This window comes from Monodelphis domestica, chromosome 6 (assembly GCF_027887165.1).
Source record: "Monodelphis domestica isolate mMonDom1 chromosome 6, mMonDom1.pri, whole genome shotgun sequence".
Classification (NCBI taxonomy): domain Eukaryota; kingdom Metazoa; phylum Chordata; class Mammalia; order Didelphimorphia; family Didelphidae; genus Monodelphis; species Monodelphis domestica.
Genome location: NC_077232.1, coordinates 138,679,396 through 138,698,890, shown reverse-complemented (window position 1 = coordinate 138,698,890; position 19,495 = coordinate 138,679,396). Strand labels below are relative to the sequence as shown.

Here is a 19,495-nt window from a genome sequence, read left to right as displayed (position 1 = left end):
ATACAACAATATAGTTATAATAAAATAGATAATCATTTATAATCATTTTATTTATAATAAATTTACATATTATATGTTATTATTTACAAGTTAATATTTCTATTTGCTTTAAATCCAGCATTTCTAATCCCCTATGAAGCCTTTTCTCCCCCTCAGCCATTCTTACTGCACAAGCAGGAGGTTACATGAGACTGAGGAACTCTTCTAATGATATCCCTGTTTCATGGATTGTTGTATCCAAATAATTCATCATTAAATGACTAGCCTGCTTGTGATAAGCCTTTCTGGGCTTAGGCTATACTGGTCCACAGAAAGGGGATACCATCTAACCTTGGGACCATACTCCCCTTTCTCACCTGTCAAAGTTTGCCCTCCACTGACCTAGTCTTTCTTTTTCTTTTTATTTTTTTATATCCTTTACTTTCTGTCTTAATATCATCTCTAAGACAGAAAAATGGCAAAGGACTAAAGCAACTGGAGTTAAGTGTCCCATAGCTAGGAAATATCTGCTGAAGTCAGATTTGAACCCAGGTCCTCCCAATTCCAGGTCTGGTGCTTTATCCACGGGGCTACCTAGCTGCCCCCAGTAGCCTAATCTTTAAGAACTTAAAGAACATAAGAATATGTGTTTGCCAGATTGAAATTTATTTTCCCCAAAGCACATGGGAGAGATGAGTTTCTTAGAGATTGGAGTGGTATGAGTGGAGTTCCACTCTGGAAAGGTACCTTTCCACTGTGATAAAGCTAAATGTCTTCAGCTGGTTCCTTTTGGTGCCTGGATGCTGCAAGGTTATCAGAGCAAGTCTTGTCTTTCACTTCCTGCCTATGTCCAAGATCTCTTAGGAGACTGTTCTTCAGTTCAGAAAAGAGGTATTTTGGATAAATACTACAAACGCTCGTCGGTGGGGTTTTCGAGAATATGGCTTGCTACTTAATACCAATATTGACTTTTTCACAACAATCGTTTTGTCCTTCCGAGCCGTATGCTCTCCACCTGAAAAATAGGAATAATGGTAACATATGCACGACTGACCTCACAGGCTCAAAATTGGAGGATAAGTAATAAACAAAGTGCTCTATGATATATTATTATTCTTACAAACAATAATAACAGTTCTTCATGCTTCTGAAGGCATAAGCTATTCCCTTTGGAAATTAATAGCTACTCCAGAGTCCACCCAGATGTAGGATTTGGGAAACATTTGACTGAAGGTTACCAGCATCGGTTCTCTAGGTGACTTTAAATTCCCAGGGTTCCCTCTATTGATCCCAGAAGGAAGCCAGAAAGTCCAAATAGAACCCTACGTATCTTGGCAAACACTTCACCAACCAAACCTAGACTTAAGGCTAAATTTAAAAATAAAAATAAAAAGTAAGTCCTCTGGCTCTCCCCATTGGGTGTCAAGTACTCAAATTAGTCATGAATCCCTTGTCCTGTGGTGATTTGCACATGAGCCTAAAAATTCAGGCACAAAGAATAGGAGTAAGATCCCTGGGTCTGCAATATAAACACAACACAGCCAAAATTGTGTTTGCTTAATTTATAGAGAACTTCAGAGTTTAACAGCCTTAGAGTCACACTGTAATCACTCTTGCTGTGGATTTAATTATGTGTTAATATTCCCTCTATCCCCCACCCCATTCCCAAAAAAAGATATTAAATTGGTTTGCCTGCTTTTCAGTTTCAATTATACTGGCTTGAGGGGCTTTCCATTTTGCTGAGTTTTCATAGAAGAGATTTGGAAGCCCCGTAAAGCAGTCGCCACGGAGTTTTATAATACAGACTAATACAGACGCCAGCTCACCAGTTCCCATATTAAATTTAGGAGGCAATTTGAGACTTAGTACTCTGCTCTCCTTCTCTCTATCATTCTTTAAGGGCAGACAACCCATATAGTCCTCCAAGAGAGCTATTTTGCCCAAATGCTATTTGAAATAAGTGGGGGATAAAACTAGATGTGAAAGGCAGAAATCTGTCCCTACATCAACTTAGTACCAGACTCACATCAGGAAGACTCATCTTCCCAAGTTCGAATATGACCTTAGACACTTTTTAGCTTTGTGACCCTGAGGCAAGTCATTTAACTATATTTGCCTCAGTTTCCTCACCTGTAAAGTGAGCTGGAAAAGGAAATGGAAAAACACTTCAATATCTCTGCAAAGAAAACCCTAAATGGGGTCATGAAGAGTCAGACGTGATTGAAACACCTGGACAACAGTCAGGGAAAGAGTTCTCTGCGAGAAAGTCAGGGAAAGAATGAACTTTCAGAGTAAAGAGACCACAGGGGCAAAGTGAATGTTGAGGATGAGAAAATTGCTGTGACATGATAAGAGAAAGTCCAGAGAATTAAGAGCAGACCCTTGAGGAGAGATGATGGATCACCAGGGCTTTCCATCATTAGAAAACCAAAGAAAATCTGAAGTGGTTCAGGAGCAGAGCCACACTCTTCTGAAGCAATGAGAATTAGAAATGAAAAGTAAACTAAGAACAGGACAGAGGGAGAACCCATTGAGGGGCTGATGAATGAGGAAAATGCTGAAATTTTTTGAGAAGGGGAGGTTCCCCATAGGAGACCGCAACATGGAACTAATACCAATAGAAGCCATAATAATAACCATCATAATCATAGGAGGTGAAATAGATTGAGAGATGAGAGAGTCAAGGAGACCTGGATTCAGGACCTTGAAGGTGCCAGCTCAGGGAAGCTAATTTTTTTTTAATAATAGTTAATTTTTCTGAGTTTTAAAATTCTTTCTTTTTTCCAAGTTCCAAATTCTTTACCTCTCTCCCTCCTCTCCTCCTCTCTCTACAAACAATAAAAAATCCAATATGGATTTCATATGTGCAATCACATAAAATATTTTTGTCAGCCATTTTATAAAGAAGTCAAGGAGTTAATTTTTGAGTGTGAGCACTTATTCCTCAGAAATCAGCAAACATTACAAATTAAGGATTAAATTTATTGTTTTGTTAATTGCCTGGACTAAAAAAAAGGATAAAAACATTAAATAAAATACAGATTAAATTTACAAATGCATAATACAAGCAGTTGTCACCACGGAGAACCAGGTATTAAGCATTTATCTACACACCATGACCTGGATTCAGGTTATGTCCTGACTCTGATATATCCTGATTGTGGGACCCTGGGCAAGTAACTTAACTTGTCAGTGTCCTAGGTCATTCTCTCTGTCTGCAGGTTGTAGAGAAAGTACACAACTTCATAGATAAAGAGGTTTTCAGTGGAAGTTCCCCATAAGATAAAATCATACATCTGATTTTCTTTTAATGGTCTCCTTTTGTCCTTAAGAATTTTGGAATGTTTTGTCAGTTAATTAGTAAGTATACATTAAGCAGCTATGTAGAGCTCAGTGGATAAAGGCCTGAGCTTGAAGTCAGGAGGACTTAATCTTTGTAAATTCAAATATAGCCTTAGATACTTCCTAACTGTATGACTGTGCTCACATCACATGCTCATTTGCCTCAGTTTCCTCATCTGTAAAATTAGCTGGAGAAGGAAACAATAAACTGCTCCAGTATCTTTCCCAAGGAAACCCCAAATGGAGTCATGAAGAGTTGGACACTATTGAAACTACTGAGGCACTAGGGTCATGAGTACAAAGACCACAACAAGCCCTACTCCCAAGCAGCTCACATTCTAATTTGGGAGATAAATAATATAAGATTTATATATAACATCAACACAAATACAAATATATACAAAATACTTTAGGAGAGAAGATGCTATTAGTTGGTGAGATTTGAAAAGACTTCATGCAGTAGATGGTACTTGCAACTGCATCTTAGGGGAAGAGAAATCTAGGCAGTGGAGATAAGCACAGAACACCTTTCCAGGTATATGAGATGGCCAGTGCAAAAGGGCAGATCTAGAAGATGGACTGCCAGGGAAAATAAGGAAGAGAGAGGACTCTGGTTAATTTGGCTGGAGCTCCAAGTATCCAGTTGGTATATCCAGTATCCAGAAGAGGAGTCATGTCCAATAAAGTTAGAAAGATAAGTTGGGAACAGATTGCATAGAGGCTAAAGAGAATATTTTATATTTTATCCTAAAGAAAAAAAGAAGCCACCAGAGTTAATGAAGAAGAGATCAGATTTGTGTTTAAGGAAAATCCTGTGGCAGCAGAGTGGAGGAGGGACTACAGTGGGGAGAATGTAGAACTTCTAACCAGAAATTTCTTTCAAGACTTCTGGGCTAAGACAGCCTCAGTGTAGTAGCAAGGGGCTCCCTCTTCTCATTGCCTACCAATATAAAGCACCGCAAAAGGACAAAAACCAAAATCAGATGAGTGAAGGTGCTCTTCCATTGGGCGCAGCTTTGAAGGGAGGCAGGGTTTGGGCATTTCCATGCTATAAGAGGGTAAAATTACTCCTACCAAAGTGTGAGCTGATCACCCCTCTCCCACTCCACCTATCTATCACACCAGAGTCAGAACAAGCACAGGGCAATCACTAGGTTCTTGAGAGACTAGCTGAGGACACCAAAGACTTGCCCCAGAGAGCAGCAAGACTTGGGACCACAGGAGGCTGAGGAACAAGGAGATTGGGCACAGAGATAGGGCAGAGAGGGGCCACACACACAGCAGACACAGCTGAGACAGAAAAATAGCCTCAGGACAAAAACTACTCTATAGCTTGATACACAGAGATCTGCCTACCCCCCTCACTCAGACTTCTGACTGGGAAGGGAAGAAAAAAACAACAAAGCAATGGCCACCAACACCCAAGATCTACAATTTATAACTACCAAAAAACAAACAAACAAAAAAAAAGCCAACAAGACTCTGACTCTGGATAATTTCTATGTACCCCAGAGACTACAGAGGAGACAGCAGAGGACAACAAACAAGCAAACACATCAAAACCTTCCCAAAAAAATGGAAATTGGTCATAAGCTCTTGAGGAATTCAGATTTGAGACAATGAACCAAGTGAGAAAGATAGAAGAAACTTAGCAACAAAATTGGGAAATAGTTCAAAAAGAAAATGACAGGGGACAGCTGGGTGGCTCAGTGGATTGAGAATCAGGCCTAGAGACGGAAGTCCTAGGTTCAAATCTGGCCTCAGACACTTCCCAGCTATGTGACCCTAGGCAATCACTTGACCCCCATTGCCTAGCCCTTACCACTCTTCTGCCTGGGAGCCAATAACAGTATTGACTCCAAGATGGAAGGTAAGGTTTAAACAAAATAAATAAATAAATAAAATACAATAAAAAAATTTTTTTAAAGAAACAAAGAAAATGACAGTTTAAAAGACAGGATCTCCCACTTGGAAAAAGAAGCCCAGAAATCAAATGAAATGATAAGCAAACTGAAGAACAGAAAGGACCTGTTGGAAGCCATGAAAAGCAGGATAAATTTTCCAAAAAGGAAAATCAAAAGATCACAACTGAAAAACCAATCTTTAAAAACTAGAATTGGGCAAGTAGAAGCTAATGATCTCACAAGATAGCAAGAATTAATAAAGCAAAGCCAAAAGAATGACAAATTAGAAGGAAACATGATCTCATTGAGAAGATGACAGACTTGGAAAATAGGTTGAGGAGAGACAATTTGAGAATCATAGAAATTTCTTTCAATAGTCCGTGCCAGAAGTGATGGTGGCCTACACTGTAGTAATAGCTGAAGGAATGGAAAGAAGAGAAAGATTAGAGAAATATTGTGGAGGTGGAAATAGCAAGAGTTGGCAACTGATTGGATGTGTTGGATAAGAAAGAGTCAGAAGAGGATAAGGTCAAGGTTATATGCCTGGGAGAGTGGAATGCCGGTGGTACTTTCAAGAGGAAAAAGGGAGATTGAAAGGGAGAAAATTTTAGGAGAAAAGACAATGAACTCAGGATTGGATACATTGAGTTTAAGATATCTCCAGGACATTAAGTTTGAAATATCGAATAGGTATTTGATGATATGGATCTGAAGCTCAGGGGAGAGACTGGGGCTAGAAATAGAGATCTCAGAAGTGGTAATTAAGGTCATAGGAACTGATGGAGTTTCCAAGGGAAGCTGTGGAGGGAGAAGACAGCACAGGACAGAGCCCTGGAAGAAAAGCCACAGGTGGAGGCTTGTGCTATGGATGATGAGCAGCAAAGGAGGCTGAGGAGTGATCAGCAGATAGGAGACATAGTGTCAAGGAGTAGGTGTCAAGAAATACAAAGAAGAGAGAGAATCCAAGAGGAGAGGGTCTTCAATAGTAACACATGAAGCTGACAGGTCAAGAAGGATTAAAAAAAAAATCAGATTTGTCCATGAGATTGACAATAACTTCTTTTAAAATTCATCCAGGCATTTATATTTTAAAGAGTTTAATTTTAAACTTAATCCAGATTAAAAAACTTATCAACAGGGGACAGCTAGGTGGCTCAGAGGATTAGAGAGTCAGGCCCAGAGACAGGCGGTCCTAGGTTCAAATCTGGATTCAGACACTTCCTAGCTGTGTGATCCTGAGCAAGTCACTTAACCCCCATTGCCTAGCTCTTACCACTCTTCTGCCTTAGAACCAATACCCAGTATTGATTCTAAGACAGAAGGTAAGGGGTTTTTAAAAAACAAACAACTTATCAACAATCATTGATTAAATGCTTTTTCTGGGCCAGGAACTATTATTAGGAATTGGGGATCCAATGACAAAGATAAAAACAAAACTCTTAATATAAGCATGTATAGTGAAGCAATATATTTCCATATTAACCATGTCCAAAAGGAAACACACGCACACACATCAACATTAACTTTTAAGAGGGAAGTTTCAGTTGGATGATGAGACTGGAAGCCAAATTACAACTTATTAAAATTGTGTCTATGTTGGGAGAAGGTAAGTTGGAAAGAGGATACAATTGTCTTAGCTTGAAGAGCTGTCATGTGGAATAATCAAGGCATCATCCAGGAGAGAGTAGTACCATGAAAACCCAGAGGATCCAGAGAATTCAGAAGAGGGTGCTCAGCAGTTTCAAATGTAGCAGAAAGGTTGAAAAGAAATAGACTGCCCTCATTGCCTTGTGAGGTATGTACTATTATCATACCCATTTTACAGATAAGGAAACAGGTTCAGAGGCAATACAATTAATAAGTGTCTAAAGAGCCCTCCCTCCCCCTTCCTTAGACTTCAATAATTGAGCTGGAGAGCAAAAAGGAAAGCATACATGGGAGAGTTTCAGACTTAAATACTTATTTCCTGTCTTCATTCTTTCTCAGTTGTCCCATCATCATGCTTTGCCATTTACCCAGTGATTGCCACACCTATGTGTCTTGTATCCCCCTTTTAGAATATAAGTTCCTTGAAGATAGGGGATATATAGCTTTTGTATTTGTGTCTCCAGCCAGTGCCTGGTACACAGAAAGTATGGAATAAATGCTTTTTAATTTATTCATCATCAAAAATTTTTTTCATAGCAGCCTTCAGACCTTTGCTAGGAGCAAAGCAATTTGTGGCCCCCAAATAACGTCCTTCTCAAGATTAAGTCTCTTAATGAGAAGTATTTCCTAACAGATAACGATGACCAAATCAAAGTATTTGCAATATTAAAAAAAAAAATTATCTGCCTAGCAGTCCCCTTCTCTTTCTCCTGCTTGGACTTCAGATAACTATTTCAAAAAGTTGATTATTACAAAAGCAAGGAAGAAACAAGAGTGAGCAAAACTTTAAAAAGACAATTTGTGGAACACCAGAAACCATAGAAAAATTATGTGGCTAGTGGTGCTTGATCTTCTTAATGAAAAAAAAAAATAGAGTGTTTTCAAAGGATCATATTAAAAAACGGAAGTGATCGAGTCCCATTTACAACACAGTGATATCTGTAGATCCAGCTAAAAGAATAGCGTCAGCCTGTGGACCACCACATCATTTTTAGCAGATGTTGCCTTCAAAGAAGTGAGACTAAAGGGGAGGCGGGGAGAGATTTCTAAATATAATTTAAATTTCGACCTCATTATACAACTGGCCAGTGGCCGATTTCCTTATCATTATCTCAGATTTGGTTCCCCTTGACTACCCTGACAATCCTAAGAAGTTTCCAACAGTCATGGCCTTCACCTTCTCCTCAAACCCCATGGTCTTTGGCAAGGAATCAATAGAAAGGCAAAGAATTCTGAATTCCTTCCTCCTCCACTCTTTGGGGTCTCTACCAGCTGTGGTTTGATGTTTGTTTGTCTTATTCCTTTGGCATAATGACCTGCTTTCCCAGAAAAACCTTCATGGTATAGTGAAACCAAAGGTTGGGTAATCTCTGGGCAATCAACCAAAGTCAAAACCAACATGGGTGATTATTTCCTTGAAGACATGCTTAGGTTCTTTTATTTTGTTCCACTTTGGAATTGGAGATTAGGATTGGAGATCTCAGCCTCTGTCCCTGTTCTCTGCCTCTGCCTCTCATTTCCCCTTTACCCAAACCCCAATCTCCTTCCTGTTTTCATTTTGTCTCTGAATATGGGGATGTTTTCTAAAATAGAGATGTATAGTTCAGATGACTTATCCGATCGACTGAATTTTTCCAGGCCCACTCAGTCGAATGGAAAATCAATGGGGGCAGCAATATTTTTGTCTTTGCATGGCAAATAGTAGGCACTTAATAAATCATGGTTGAATTATATTGAATTGGAGTGAATTAATTGAATTGCATCACAAAAAGGGCAAGCATCTTGGCTTCCCACACAGACACATATTCTTTCCAAATGAACCCCTTTTTTAATTAAAAGACTATTCATTTTCCCAGATGCTATGCAAAATTTTGGAAATTAATACCTTCCAAACCCCTCTACTTTATATAATATGAACATCTTACTTGGTCACAAGATCTCAAGTGAGAGAGAGATACACAAGTTAAGATATATTTATGTCACTGCAAATGGTAAGAAATTAATTACAACTTAAAGGACAGCCATCCCCATCCTGGGATGAAGAACAACCAGAGGCACCAGGACAAACAGGAAGCCAGGAATGGTTCCTTACCACACATTGTCCCAGTCTCTGCAAAAGTTTAACCTTCATCTGATTGATGAATGCACAGAGCCTGTTTTACTTAGCAGAGTGGATGCCCCCATCACTTTCTGTGGAGTGCCCCATCTGCATCATATGCGTGGATCAGAGTCTCGAATTAAAATTCTGCTGAGGGAATCCAAGTCAATTTCAAAGCATTTGTAGGGATTTTTTTTAATCATGCAGAAGACTCTTTTATTCTGGTCTCATTTAAGATGAACTCGGATCTTTGGCTGAACTTGAAAGCTTATTTAACCCAATAAAAACATGCTTATTGTCAACTTCGAATTATTCTACCTTCTTGCCAGCAATGGGGGAAATAGCTCCTGGACACCACTATTTTTCAGTTAAAGAAAACAATAAAATTGAGCACTCAACAGAAAGGAATTCCTATTTCAGAAGAAATGGAGATACTTCAAGAAGAGAGTCTATAGGATGTTGGGATTTTTCTTCCATAACTATGAATTCAATGGCATAGGAAATTCTTTGTGAATCATAGCAGAGCAGCAACTATCCTGCAACTTAGGGTCTTAGAGCATCACTGAGGGGTTAAAAAACTTTCCCAAGGTTACACAGACAGTATGTAGAAAAGGTAGGCCTCAAACTGGCTCCAAGGTTGGCCATTCAAAACACCACACTACCTCTTGGAAGCCCAAGATAGTTACAAAAAATATTTTTTAAAAGACAAAGAAAGAAGATGTAAAATAAACATTCTATTAAAAAGAGCACAGTTGAAGGCCCAAAAATCATTTTAAATTTTAAAATGCAATGAGACTGCTTCAACATGATTTGATTTTCCCCTGTTGAGAGACTCTACTGTGAAACAGGAAAAGAGCTTTGGTTCTCTTCTACATTTCCCCAATTTGTTAGTTTTTTAAAAGTGAATTTTATTATTAAGAGTAAAAAATGATTAGCATCTATAGACCAATTTAGGGCAGCTAGATGGCACAATGGCTAGAGTGCCAGGCCTGGAGTCAGGAAGATCTGAGTCAAAATCTGGCCTTGGACACTTTCTAGCTATGTGACCCTGGGTTAAGTCACTTAAGCCTGTTTGCCTCCGTTTCCTCATCTGTAAAATGAGCTGGAGAAAGGAAATGGCAAACCACTCCAGTATATGACATAAAGAATGAAACACAACTTAATAACTGAATAACAATAGCAATAAATACAAGAAGCCTGATTCTCTAAAACAAAGAAAGTTTAAGATTCAGAGTCTTAAATTAAAAGAAATACAGTAAAATGCAATCTTCCTTTTATGAAAAAAAAAAAGCACCTCAACTGAAGTCCTCAGCTGAAACTAGATGCCATAACTGATTAATCTATCAATTGGATCCCTTCCTTGAAGAAGGCACTGTGCTAAGTACTGGGAATAAAAATACAAAAGAATGAAATAATCCCTACTCCTGAGAAGCTTGCAGTCTAAAGGGAATGACAGCAGCTCTATATCAACACGTAGAGAATAAATTTGTTGTTCAATTATTTCTTAGTTGTGTCCAACTTTTCATTCTTGGCAAAGACACTAGAGTGATTTTCCATTTCCTTCTCTAGCTTATTTTATAGATGAGGAAAAAGGAGGCAAAAAGTAGGGCTAAGTGACTTGCTCAGGCTCACACAGTTTGTAAGTGTCTGAGGTGAGATTTGAACTCAGGAAGATGAGTCTTTCTAACTCCAGGCTCAGTGCCCTATCCGCTTGCCCAGAGAATAAACACAAGGCAATTCCATACATAAGAGCACTTAAGATCAGTTATGGCTTCATGAAGGATGCTTGAGCTTAAAATTGAAGGAAATAAGAGATTCCGAGAGGCAGAGTTGAAAAGAAAAGACAATTGAGGCATGGGGGAGCCAATGAATGCAAAAGCATAGAGATAAATGGAATATCATATATAAGGAACAGCAGGCGAGTTCTGTGGCACAGAACTGGAGAAGAAAAGATTGGGGAAAAGAATGTAAGAGGTTGTGGTCTATTTAGAGACCCCCTGAGTGATAGGAACTCCCCCTTCACTAGACAACAGGTCTCCTCTCAAAGTGAGGCATGAAGTGGGACTAGCCAGCCCTCAGCCTCTTGCTGCACAAGCAGCCTTGTCTTTGGAGTTCCAGTACCTCTAGTATTTGGGATCCTTGCCTAGAAAGACGTAGTCTTTTATATTCCAAGGAACTCATAAGCATGGGAGGGAAGGAAGGGTTGAACCAATAAAATTAATCCTGAGTGTTTTCTTGGAACTGGGAAAACAAAATATTGCAAAACTAAAAATATTTCTAGCACATTTCACAGCTTGTGGGTGGATACTGGGTTGTATTTCATTTAAAGATTTCCAGTCAGATTACAGAAGGATTGTCTGCAGAAGAAAACAGAAGCTTAGGGGCATGAAGTATATGAGCCACTGCTTTAAGGGTATGACTGGTAGGAATATTTTCCCTCCCAATGTCCCTGAGTCTAGTACAGTATGTAATTTTTCCCCATTGAATCTCATATTATTTTTAGTTCCCATTAGCTGCATTGATGAGTAATATTTGGATGAACTAGGACCTTGGAAATTGTGGTGAACAGAGTCATATTTTCTTTCTCTAGAATAACTAACTGAACAACAAAAATCCTGCTCTTAATAGCCTACAGTTAGAGTTATCCTCTGCTTTTGGAGCATGAGATGGGCTTAATGTTTCCTTCATTTGTTTCCCACACAGTAAGCCTAGATTGTCCTAGTGATTCCACTGAACACCAACTCTCATCATTCAGGAAGTCACTCCTGAATTCTCATAGGCTGAGCAAAATCAACACGTCAATGGACCACAACTTCTGTCAGATTCTTCCATGATGGAAAGGCTTTATTGAGCAGAAATAGAAGAATAATTTATACTTTGAAATCAATAGTGTAATTTTAAAAAACTGACCATTCTGAAAGACTTAAGAATTCTGGTCAATTAATTAAACAATTAACCATGATTCCCTACCCAGAACTTAGAAGAATGATAGCCACCTCATGCCAGAGAGATGATGGGCAAATATACAGACTACGAAAGGCATTTTTGGATGTGGCAAATGTGAGAATTTGTTGTACTTGACTGTGCTTATGTGGTATAGAGATTCTATTTTTTTTTCTATTTTGTATTTATTTCTGTTCCCTTGGTTTTTGTTTGTTTGTTTGTTTGTTTTGTTTTGTTTTTTGTTTTTAAAGTAGCTAAGGGAGGCTCAGCAGATAGAGAACCAGGTTTGGGGCTGGAAAGTCCTGGGTTCAAATTTGATCTCAGATACTTCCTAGTTGTATGACCCTGGGCAAGTCACTTAATCCTAATTGCCAAGCCCTTATCACTCTTCTGCCTTGGAACCAACACTTAGTATCAATTCTAAAACAGAAGATAGTGTTGTTTGGGTTGGTTTTTTTTTTTTTAAGAGGTTGGACAGGTATATTAAATGCTTGATAATTGAAAACATATAATAATGAAAAGAAAGTCTTTGACTATGATCTTGCCAACACATAAGGACCAGACTACCTAAATTTAGAAAGACTCATCATGGGGCTGATCACAGGAAAATAAAATTTTCAACCATAGCAACTCTTGCAGACCTTCTACTAGGTCATAGAGGGGATTTGGTGGAGACAGTACCTACCAATGAAATTACATCTCCTTGTGTATTGAAAAACTGTACATATGGCTATTGACTTGAATGGTTTGGAATTTTTTTCTCCTAAATTTGGCTCAGATAAAATTCTGCATGCATTGGATTAATCAAGGCAAGCTCCCTAATGTTCAGTGAGCTACCAGCAATCCATTGTTTAGGATTTTGATTATACCACCTTCCAATGCAAGGTGTGGGCATAATCCTTGGGATTTAGGAGAAGATGGGTTTCACTAAGGCCAGTCCCAAATTTATTAGCTCCACCCCTTTTGACTCAAATCTTTGTGAGATGAATCACCTATAAAAGGAATACACAGTGAGCTACTCCTCCCACAGAAATCAATTAATCAGTCAACAAGTATGTATTAAGTGCCTATTGTGTGTCAAGTTTAAAACTGACAATACAAAGACAAAAATAAAAGTCTTTGCCCTCAAGGAGCTTACATTCTAAAAGGGGAGAGAAGGGCCAGAGTCTACTGATTATGGCATGAATGAAACCCATTCTACAGGAGGCACCAAGGGATTCGTCCATGCCATTCACAGGAAAATACAATTAAAATCCCAACTATGAACTACAGGTCCAAAGTATTTCCTTCAAGTGTATAATTAATGGGAATGAAGGGCAACTTTTTGTAAAGAGATATAGCACTTGGAGTTACTAATATATATGGGTGAGCTAAAACTGTTCTGTCTTGGAAACAGAGCTAGAGAAATTTAGAGAATGTCTAGACTAGCTCCTCTCCCCAAAATATAAGCCTCTTGGCATATTATTCTTCATTCTCACTGGAGAGTGCAGGCACTGTACATGTGGGTAATAGTGCAAATAACTCTGTAAAAAACATTTGAGGTAGAAACCAAATAAGAATAGACCAAGTGACATTTTTAAAGTGTAAAAGGTGAAGGCAGCTCTGTTAGTCCCATCAAAAGGATAAGAGAGCCCTGTCTGTCTGACTCAGTGATGAGGCTACAGGGATTATACCACCCAACTCTTATGTTTTGGAACATGTCAGTGCCTAATGAAACATATAATGCCATTGAATGACCCAGCTACATGATTCTAAGTCATTCTGCACAGATGAAAACATATATCTGGCTTAAAGACCACCACAAGGGAGGAGTTGTTCCAGAATTAATTCTAATGATCAGAAAGTTCTTTATTATCTCTAACCTTGGCTTCTACAACTACAGTTTGAAGGCATTCCCTTCGTGTGTGTAATCAGTGAGAATGAAAGGCAACTAGCCAACTCTTACCCTGTGGTCTTCCCAAGCTTTAAACCCATTTATTTCCTATCACTGTGGATGCTGATCCAGAAAAAAGCCCTGATTACCTAGGACTATCTTGAGATTTTACTCTCAGTGAACTTCCACAACAATTGAGATCAGCCAAAGCCCTCTTGCTACAACATCTTAAGTGAGTATCAGGGGACCAGACCTTGCTATTATTTGGTCCCCCCTGAACTTCCCTCTGCAAAGAAGAAATATATAAACAGGTGTTTGCTTGGCTCAGAGGAGTGCCAGAGGTTACCAAGATGACATAAATGTGTGTTTTCTCAGTAGTCTCTGTACCAGGAAAAGTTAATAAAACAAAGAACTCATGAAATGATTCTGTGCTGAGAGAGAATAGAGACCAGTCAAGGAAAAATGGAATAGATTCCACATGAGGGACCCCAACCCTAACCCTTGAAAAGGGAGCTTTTATATACAGGGTGAACCAAAAATCTTAATGCAGTTTTAAGCTTTAATAGTTTAAAATATAGTCTATATTTTCTATAGTATATCTTTTTAGTTGAGCCTCACGACAAGTGGCTGGTGCCACTTGCTATGACACAAAGCAAGTACTTAAATGTGTGTAGATTAAATTAAAATGTATGATAGTTTGGGTATTTATTATTATTTTCAATTTACAGATGAAGAATGAGGGGGCAAGGTCAGTTAAATGACTCTTGCCCAAGGTTTCACAGCTAGCTAGCTATTTTGACCACCCTCAAACAGTGAGCCCAGGAGATATTTTACTCTGTGCCAGAGAGAATCCTAAGCCTCTCCTACCCTCAGCTAGTTAGGATAGCATTGCAGATCAGAACCTACCATGGTCTTAAGAGCATAAGTGAGGCTTCTTATTCCAACTCTTTATCATTTCTATGGGGAAAAGGTCTTGGGAACACAAGGACGAAAAAGGTCACAATCTAGGCAATTTGCCATCAAGTGTTCTTTCTATGATAACAAATGTTGGTTGTTCTCTGCTGGTATCTATAAAACCCTTTAAAACATCAGGCACCATTTTTCTCTTCATTTTTGTCAAGGTCATTTTACCCAATATCCTACCTCCTACGAGGGGCTTTCATATAGTGATATTGAAATGATTTAAATTAAAGTCAAATCTTGAAAATTACATACCTGAAACCTAAAAGATCATAATGTTCAATATATATATACATACATACATACATATATATATATATATATATACACATATATATATATCCAACAACAACAACAACAATTCAAGGAAGCCACAAATATGAATGTGAAATCAGAATTACAGAATGTTAGCTTTGGAGGGAAATTTAGGAATCACATAATAAATAATGTCAGGGGACAACCAAGTAGCACAGAAGATAGAGCCTCAGGAGTCGGGAGGACCTAGGTTCAAATACTGCTTTCAGACATTGCCTAGCTGTGTGACTCTGGGCAAGTCACTTAACCCCAGTTGCCTAGCCCTTAGCATTCTTCTGCCTTAGAATCAATACTTAGCATCTATTCTAAGGCAGAAAGTAAGGGTTTTAATAAAAAAACAAAACTACAATCAGAAATTGAACTATGGTTCCTAGGTCCTATGGTTCCAAGGTGGATACTCTTTCTACACCACTATGGTTACCTCCCCACTGTACACAATTTCTTACCAATGTAAGCTTCAAAAAGGAGTTTATCAGCTTTCTTAGCTACAGTCAAAGGCTAGAAATAGCCAAAAGACTCCAAGCAACTTTCCTGGGGTCCAAGGGTCTAAGCTGAGCTCCCTTCACCTGGAAATGAAGACATAGATCTGAAATTCTATTTCAGAATCAAACTCTCCCAAAGCTGTGGGCCTCCAGCTGCTCAACTCTTAGTTTCTTTCGTTCCACTAACTGCTCAGTGGCCTGTCAACTCTAGTTCCATGTCAGGCTGAATCTGTTGTTGATTATTTCCCTGAGCTCAGCAGGGCCCACATGTAGTCAGTGATGCTTTCTCTGGTTAACAAGCCCCTCTAGCTCCTCCCAGAAAACCCCATAAACTGTCTGCCCCTCACTCCAGTCAGGCTCCAAATGAAACAAAAGCTGCATACTGCCTGTGTTTATAGATTTGCTTTAATTGAGTTTTTAATTATTAAAAGTGAGACCAGTTGGGAAGGGATTTAGTGAATCACGAATTAGAATAACATTGAAGGCAAAAAATCCTCCAGTCTCCCAAAGCCAATTAGTGGGTGTTTGGGAGGTGAGGATGGGGGTCAAACTGAGCCTGAGGGAAGCCACTTTGCTCTTGGTCTTGATTTTAATAAGGGAGTGGGGGTGGAATTGTGGCTCCATAAGTTTCCTTAAGCTTCCACAGTGGTTGTGTGGAGGGGATAATAAGAACTCATTCAGCAAAGGAATTCCATTAGGACCAGAGAGAATATTATTCTTAAGAAATAGGCTGCTCTTTGCAGCTGGGTTGAAGACTACAAACATGGAAATCTGAAAGTTAGCTTTTCGCTCATCGAAGCTCCAGACCATATTAGAAAAGATGCCAATTATTTCTAGAAAGCCACATTAAAGTGGTCTTGTTAAAGCAGTAATTGGTGTCTGAATTTCTTGGTTAGTTGCACGACTCTCTTTCCCTGAACCCCAATGTCCTTCATGCTTTGTCAGAGTTCCTGTGAATCCCTTCCACCTTGTAAATTATGGCCTTTTGATTATCCCATGCACAGTTTTTTCAAATGGCTGTTGAAGCTGTGCAATTATTGCATACCACTTCTAGTTTTAAAATGTCTGCCATCTTTCTGCCTTACCAGTGGTACCATTTGCCTAAGAAAATTCCCTATGGTCAGATGTCATATTTAGAACTACTCCTCAACTACTATCTTGGTGGAGTTACTTAGTATAGGAAAAAGAACCATCCATATGTTTGAACGCCAGTTCCTGAGGGAGTGCTATGAGAGAGGTAGTGTTGCAGCAGGGAAATGGTAACCTATTATTGTCCTACATTGACTAGGGGGCGGCTAGGTAGTGCAGTGGATAGAGTGCTATTGTTGGAGTAAGGAAGACATTGCGAGTTCCAAACTAGCCTCAGACACCTAATAGCTATGGTCTCCAAAACTTTATACAAGGCAGAAGAGTACATGAGTTCCGTCATCTCCAAGAAGGACTTACCATTATCCACACTCAATGCTAAATTTTGTGTCTGACAGACTATACAGCATAATACTAGATTTTGCAATTTGATATATTTATGGCTGATGTTGATCATGGAACTGGAGTCATTTGGGTTCCAGGGCTACCTTAAGAGGGAAAAATTCTACTTCTTTCACAAGCCTGGCTGATTTTCCCTCAAACACTGATAGATTTCAAGGAGCAGGGCACACACATGCCTATTACCCAGCCCCTCTCAGTCACTAAGCATATGAACTCTACAAGCCTTGTTATTTCTTTCTCTCAGGATTTTTGGGCTGACATGGTCATTTGAAAGAGAATTGCCCACAGCCAAGTGTAGTACATCATTGATAAATCAGTGCAGCTGGGCATAGCAAATGAGTAGTTTTGTGCGTCTGCAAGAGGCAGAGCCTATGGTTTATTAGTCTAATTCTGGAGGCCAACTGGACATTAATTGGGAGGGAAACTTACTCTGTGAAAACGCCCTGTCTTGGCCTCAACAACATCTCCAAAACAACTTCATTAACTCTAGCCCTGTGCAATGCACAGATAGATAGATGAGGGCTGCCTTGAAGTCTTAGGGAGAAGCAAAGGCTGCCAACTTTATTATCTGTAACCCACTCCTTCTCAACAAAAACTTGAGAAAGCATTTTATTTATGGAGAACTACTCTGACCCTTTTTCTCTTGACTTTCATCCTCTCTGTCTATCTCTTTCCCCATCTCTGAGAGGGAATGAACAAGGCTGCCTCTTTGCCTCCAGTCATCCACCCAGCAAATGAAATTTGAAGTTGAAGTCAAAATCATTTGGCTGTGACATCATATGAGCTTGCCATGGAGAAGGTTCTGATGTCAGATGGGATTATGACTTGAAATAAGGAATAAGCAGTTTAGCAAAGAGAATTCTCCTAAAACCAAGGGCTTTCTCCTCCTCCCCCATCAGGGTTTCTGGTAATAAAAATCAGGGAAAGGTATACTGTAAACTCAAACCATAGGCAAGTATGACATCCAGGGGCAAAGAAAGTGAAGGTTGTGACAAAATGAGGATTCTAGGATTAGGCTGACCACTATAGAGCCTAAAGTTATGATTTTGCCCAATTTGCTTAGCTTTTTCAAAGTGTTTAAAAATTTAATGATTTTAGGTGGGGGAACGAGGAGAAGAAAAACCTTTTTTTGTTTGCTTCAAGAATTTTACAATTCTAGAATCTTTAGGAAAAACTAGCTAATTGCTTAATTTTGGTTTATTTACTGTCCTTGGAGAGGCATTTGTTCCTGGAAAGGAAACTGTAGTATAAGAGAGTGGGATGGACAGCCAGGATTGTTTCCAAATGGAATGTTTTTCTATGGTTTCTATAAAGCGCTCATTGTTCCTTCCTCGAGCCCAGAAAATACTCATTTGTCACTGTACACTTAGCCAGCCTATGCATCACCAGGAGGTTAACTCTTCACGAGGCATACACAAATTTCCATACAAAAATTCACAAGAAAGCATATTATTCGTTGGGGAGAGAATCACGCCAGATGAAGCTTAGGAAAGCCCTGGCCACAGGAGTGAGGGTAACTGGGAACTGGGTGGTGTACAGCCATCAGTGTTCCAAACCAGAACACTTTTATTAGAAAGAAGCATCTTAGTTATTGCAAGATCCTAGAAGCATAGATACAGAGGTAGAAGGGACCTTAGTGGTATTCTAGGCAAGATTCAAACCCATTTGACATACTCTCCTATGAAAAACAAAGAAATGGAAGCCTAGAGAGGAATGGCAATTACCCAAGGTCACACAGCTAATTTGGGGCAGAGCCAAGGTCAGGTTAATGCATCAGAAGGCAAAGAATTTAGAATCAGAAAAGTCAGGTTTGAATCCTGTCTCTGTTCTTCATTACCCATGTTTATTTGGAACAAATCACTCAATCTTATTTTTCTCCTCTGTAAAATTAGTAAAAAAAAAGTTACTGAAAACTAATAAATAATTATATTAATAAATAATTTAATTAATGGATAGCTAAGTGGCCCAGTGGATAGAGTACAGGAAGACTCGTCAAATCCAGCCTTAGACACTTACTAGCTGCGTGACTCTAGACAAGTCATTTGACTCTGCCTCAGTTTCCTCGTCTGTAAAATGAACTGGAGAAGACTTTAGCAGTATTTGCTAAAATATTATATGTTCTTCAATAGCAGCTGTGGTGTACAGCAGTAGGTTTAGGTCACATGATTAAGGTAAATACTTGGTGCTTGGCATAGATTCCTAATGTGAACAAAGTGAACAAATTCACTAATAACACAAGGAAACAGTTAAAACACTTCAGATTCACATTTTGTGTCCTTCACATTTCTTTCTTGAGTTATCTTTTAACTGAAATTATATTTTGACTTATTTGGTACCATCAGGAGAAGGAAAGGGCAAACTATTCCAATATCTTTGCCAAGAAAAACCCCAAATGGGGTCAGTAAGACCCCACATACAACTGAAATAATTCAACAACAACAAATTTAATTAATACATTATAATA

The 19,495-nt window shown here is 38.9% G+C and overlaps 1 protein-coding gene across 3 annotated transcripts in view; it reads right to left on the bottom strand.

Moving 5' to 3' along the window:
• Positions 1-624: 624 nt before the first annotated feature.
• Positions 625-19,495, bottom strand: part of SPATA18 (spermatogenesis associated 18) — a 76,062-nt gene continuing 57,191 nt past the window's right edge. For all 3 annotated transcript variants that reach the window (XM_056802610.1, XM_056802608.1, XM_056802609.1), the window contains exon 12: positions 625-994. In XM_056802610.1, the coding sequence (XP_056658588.1) occupies positions 855-994 (140 nt within the window). In that variant the 3' untranslated portion in view covers positions 625-854. The remainder of the gene's footprint in view (positions 995-19,495) is intronic.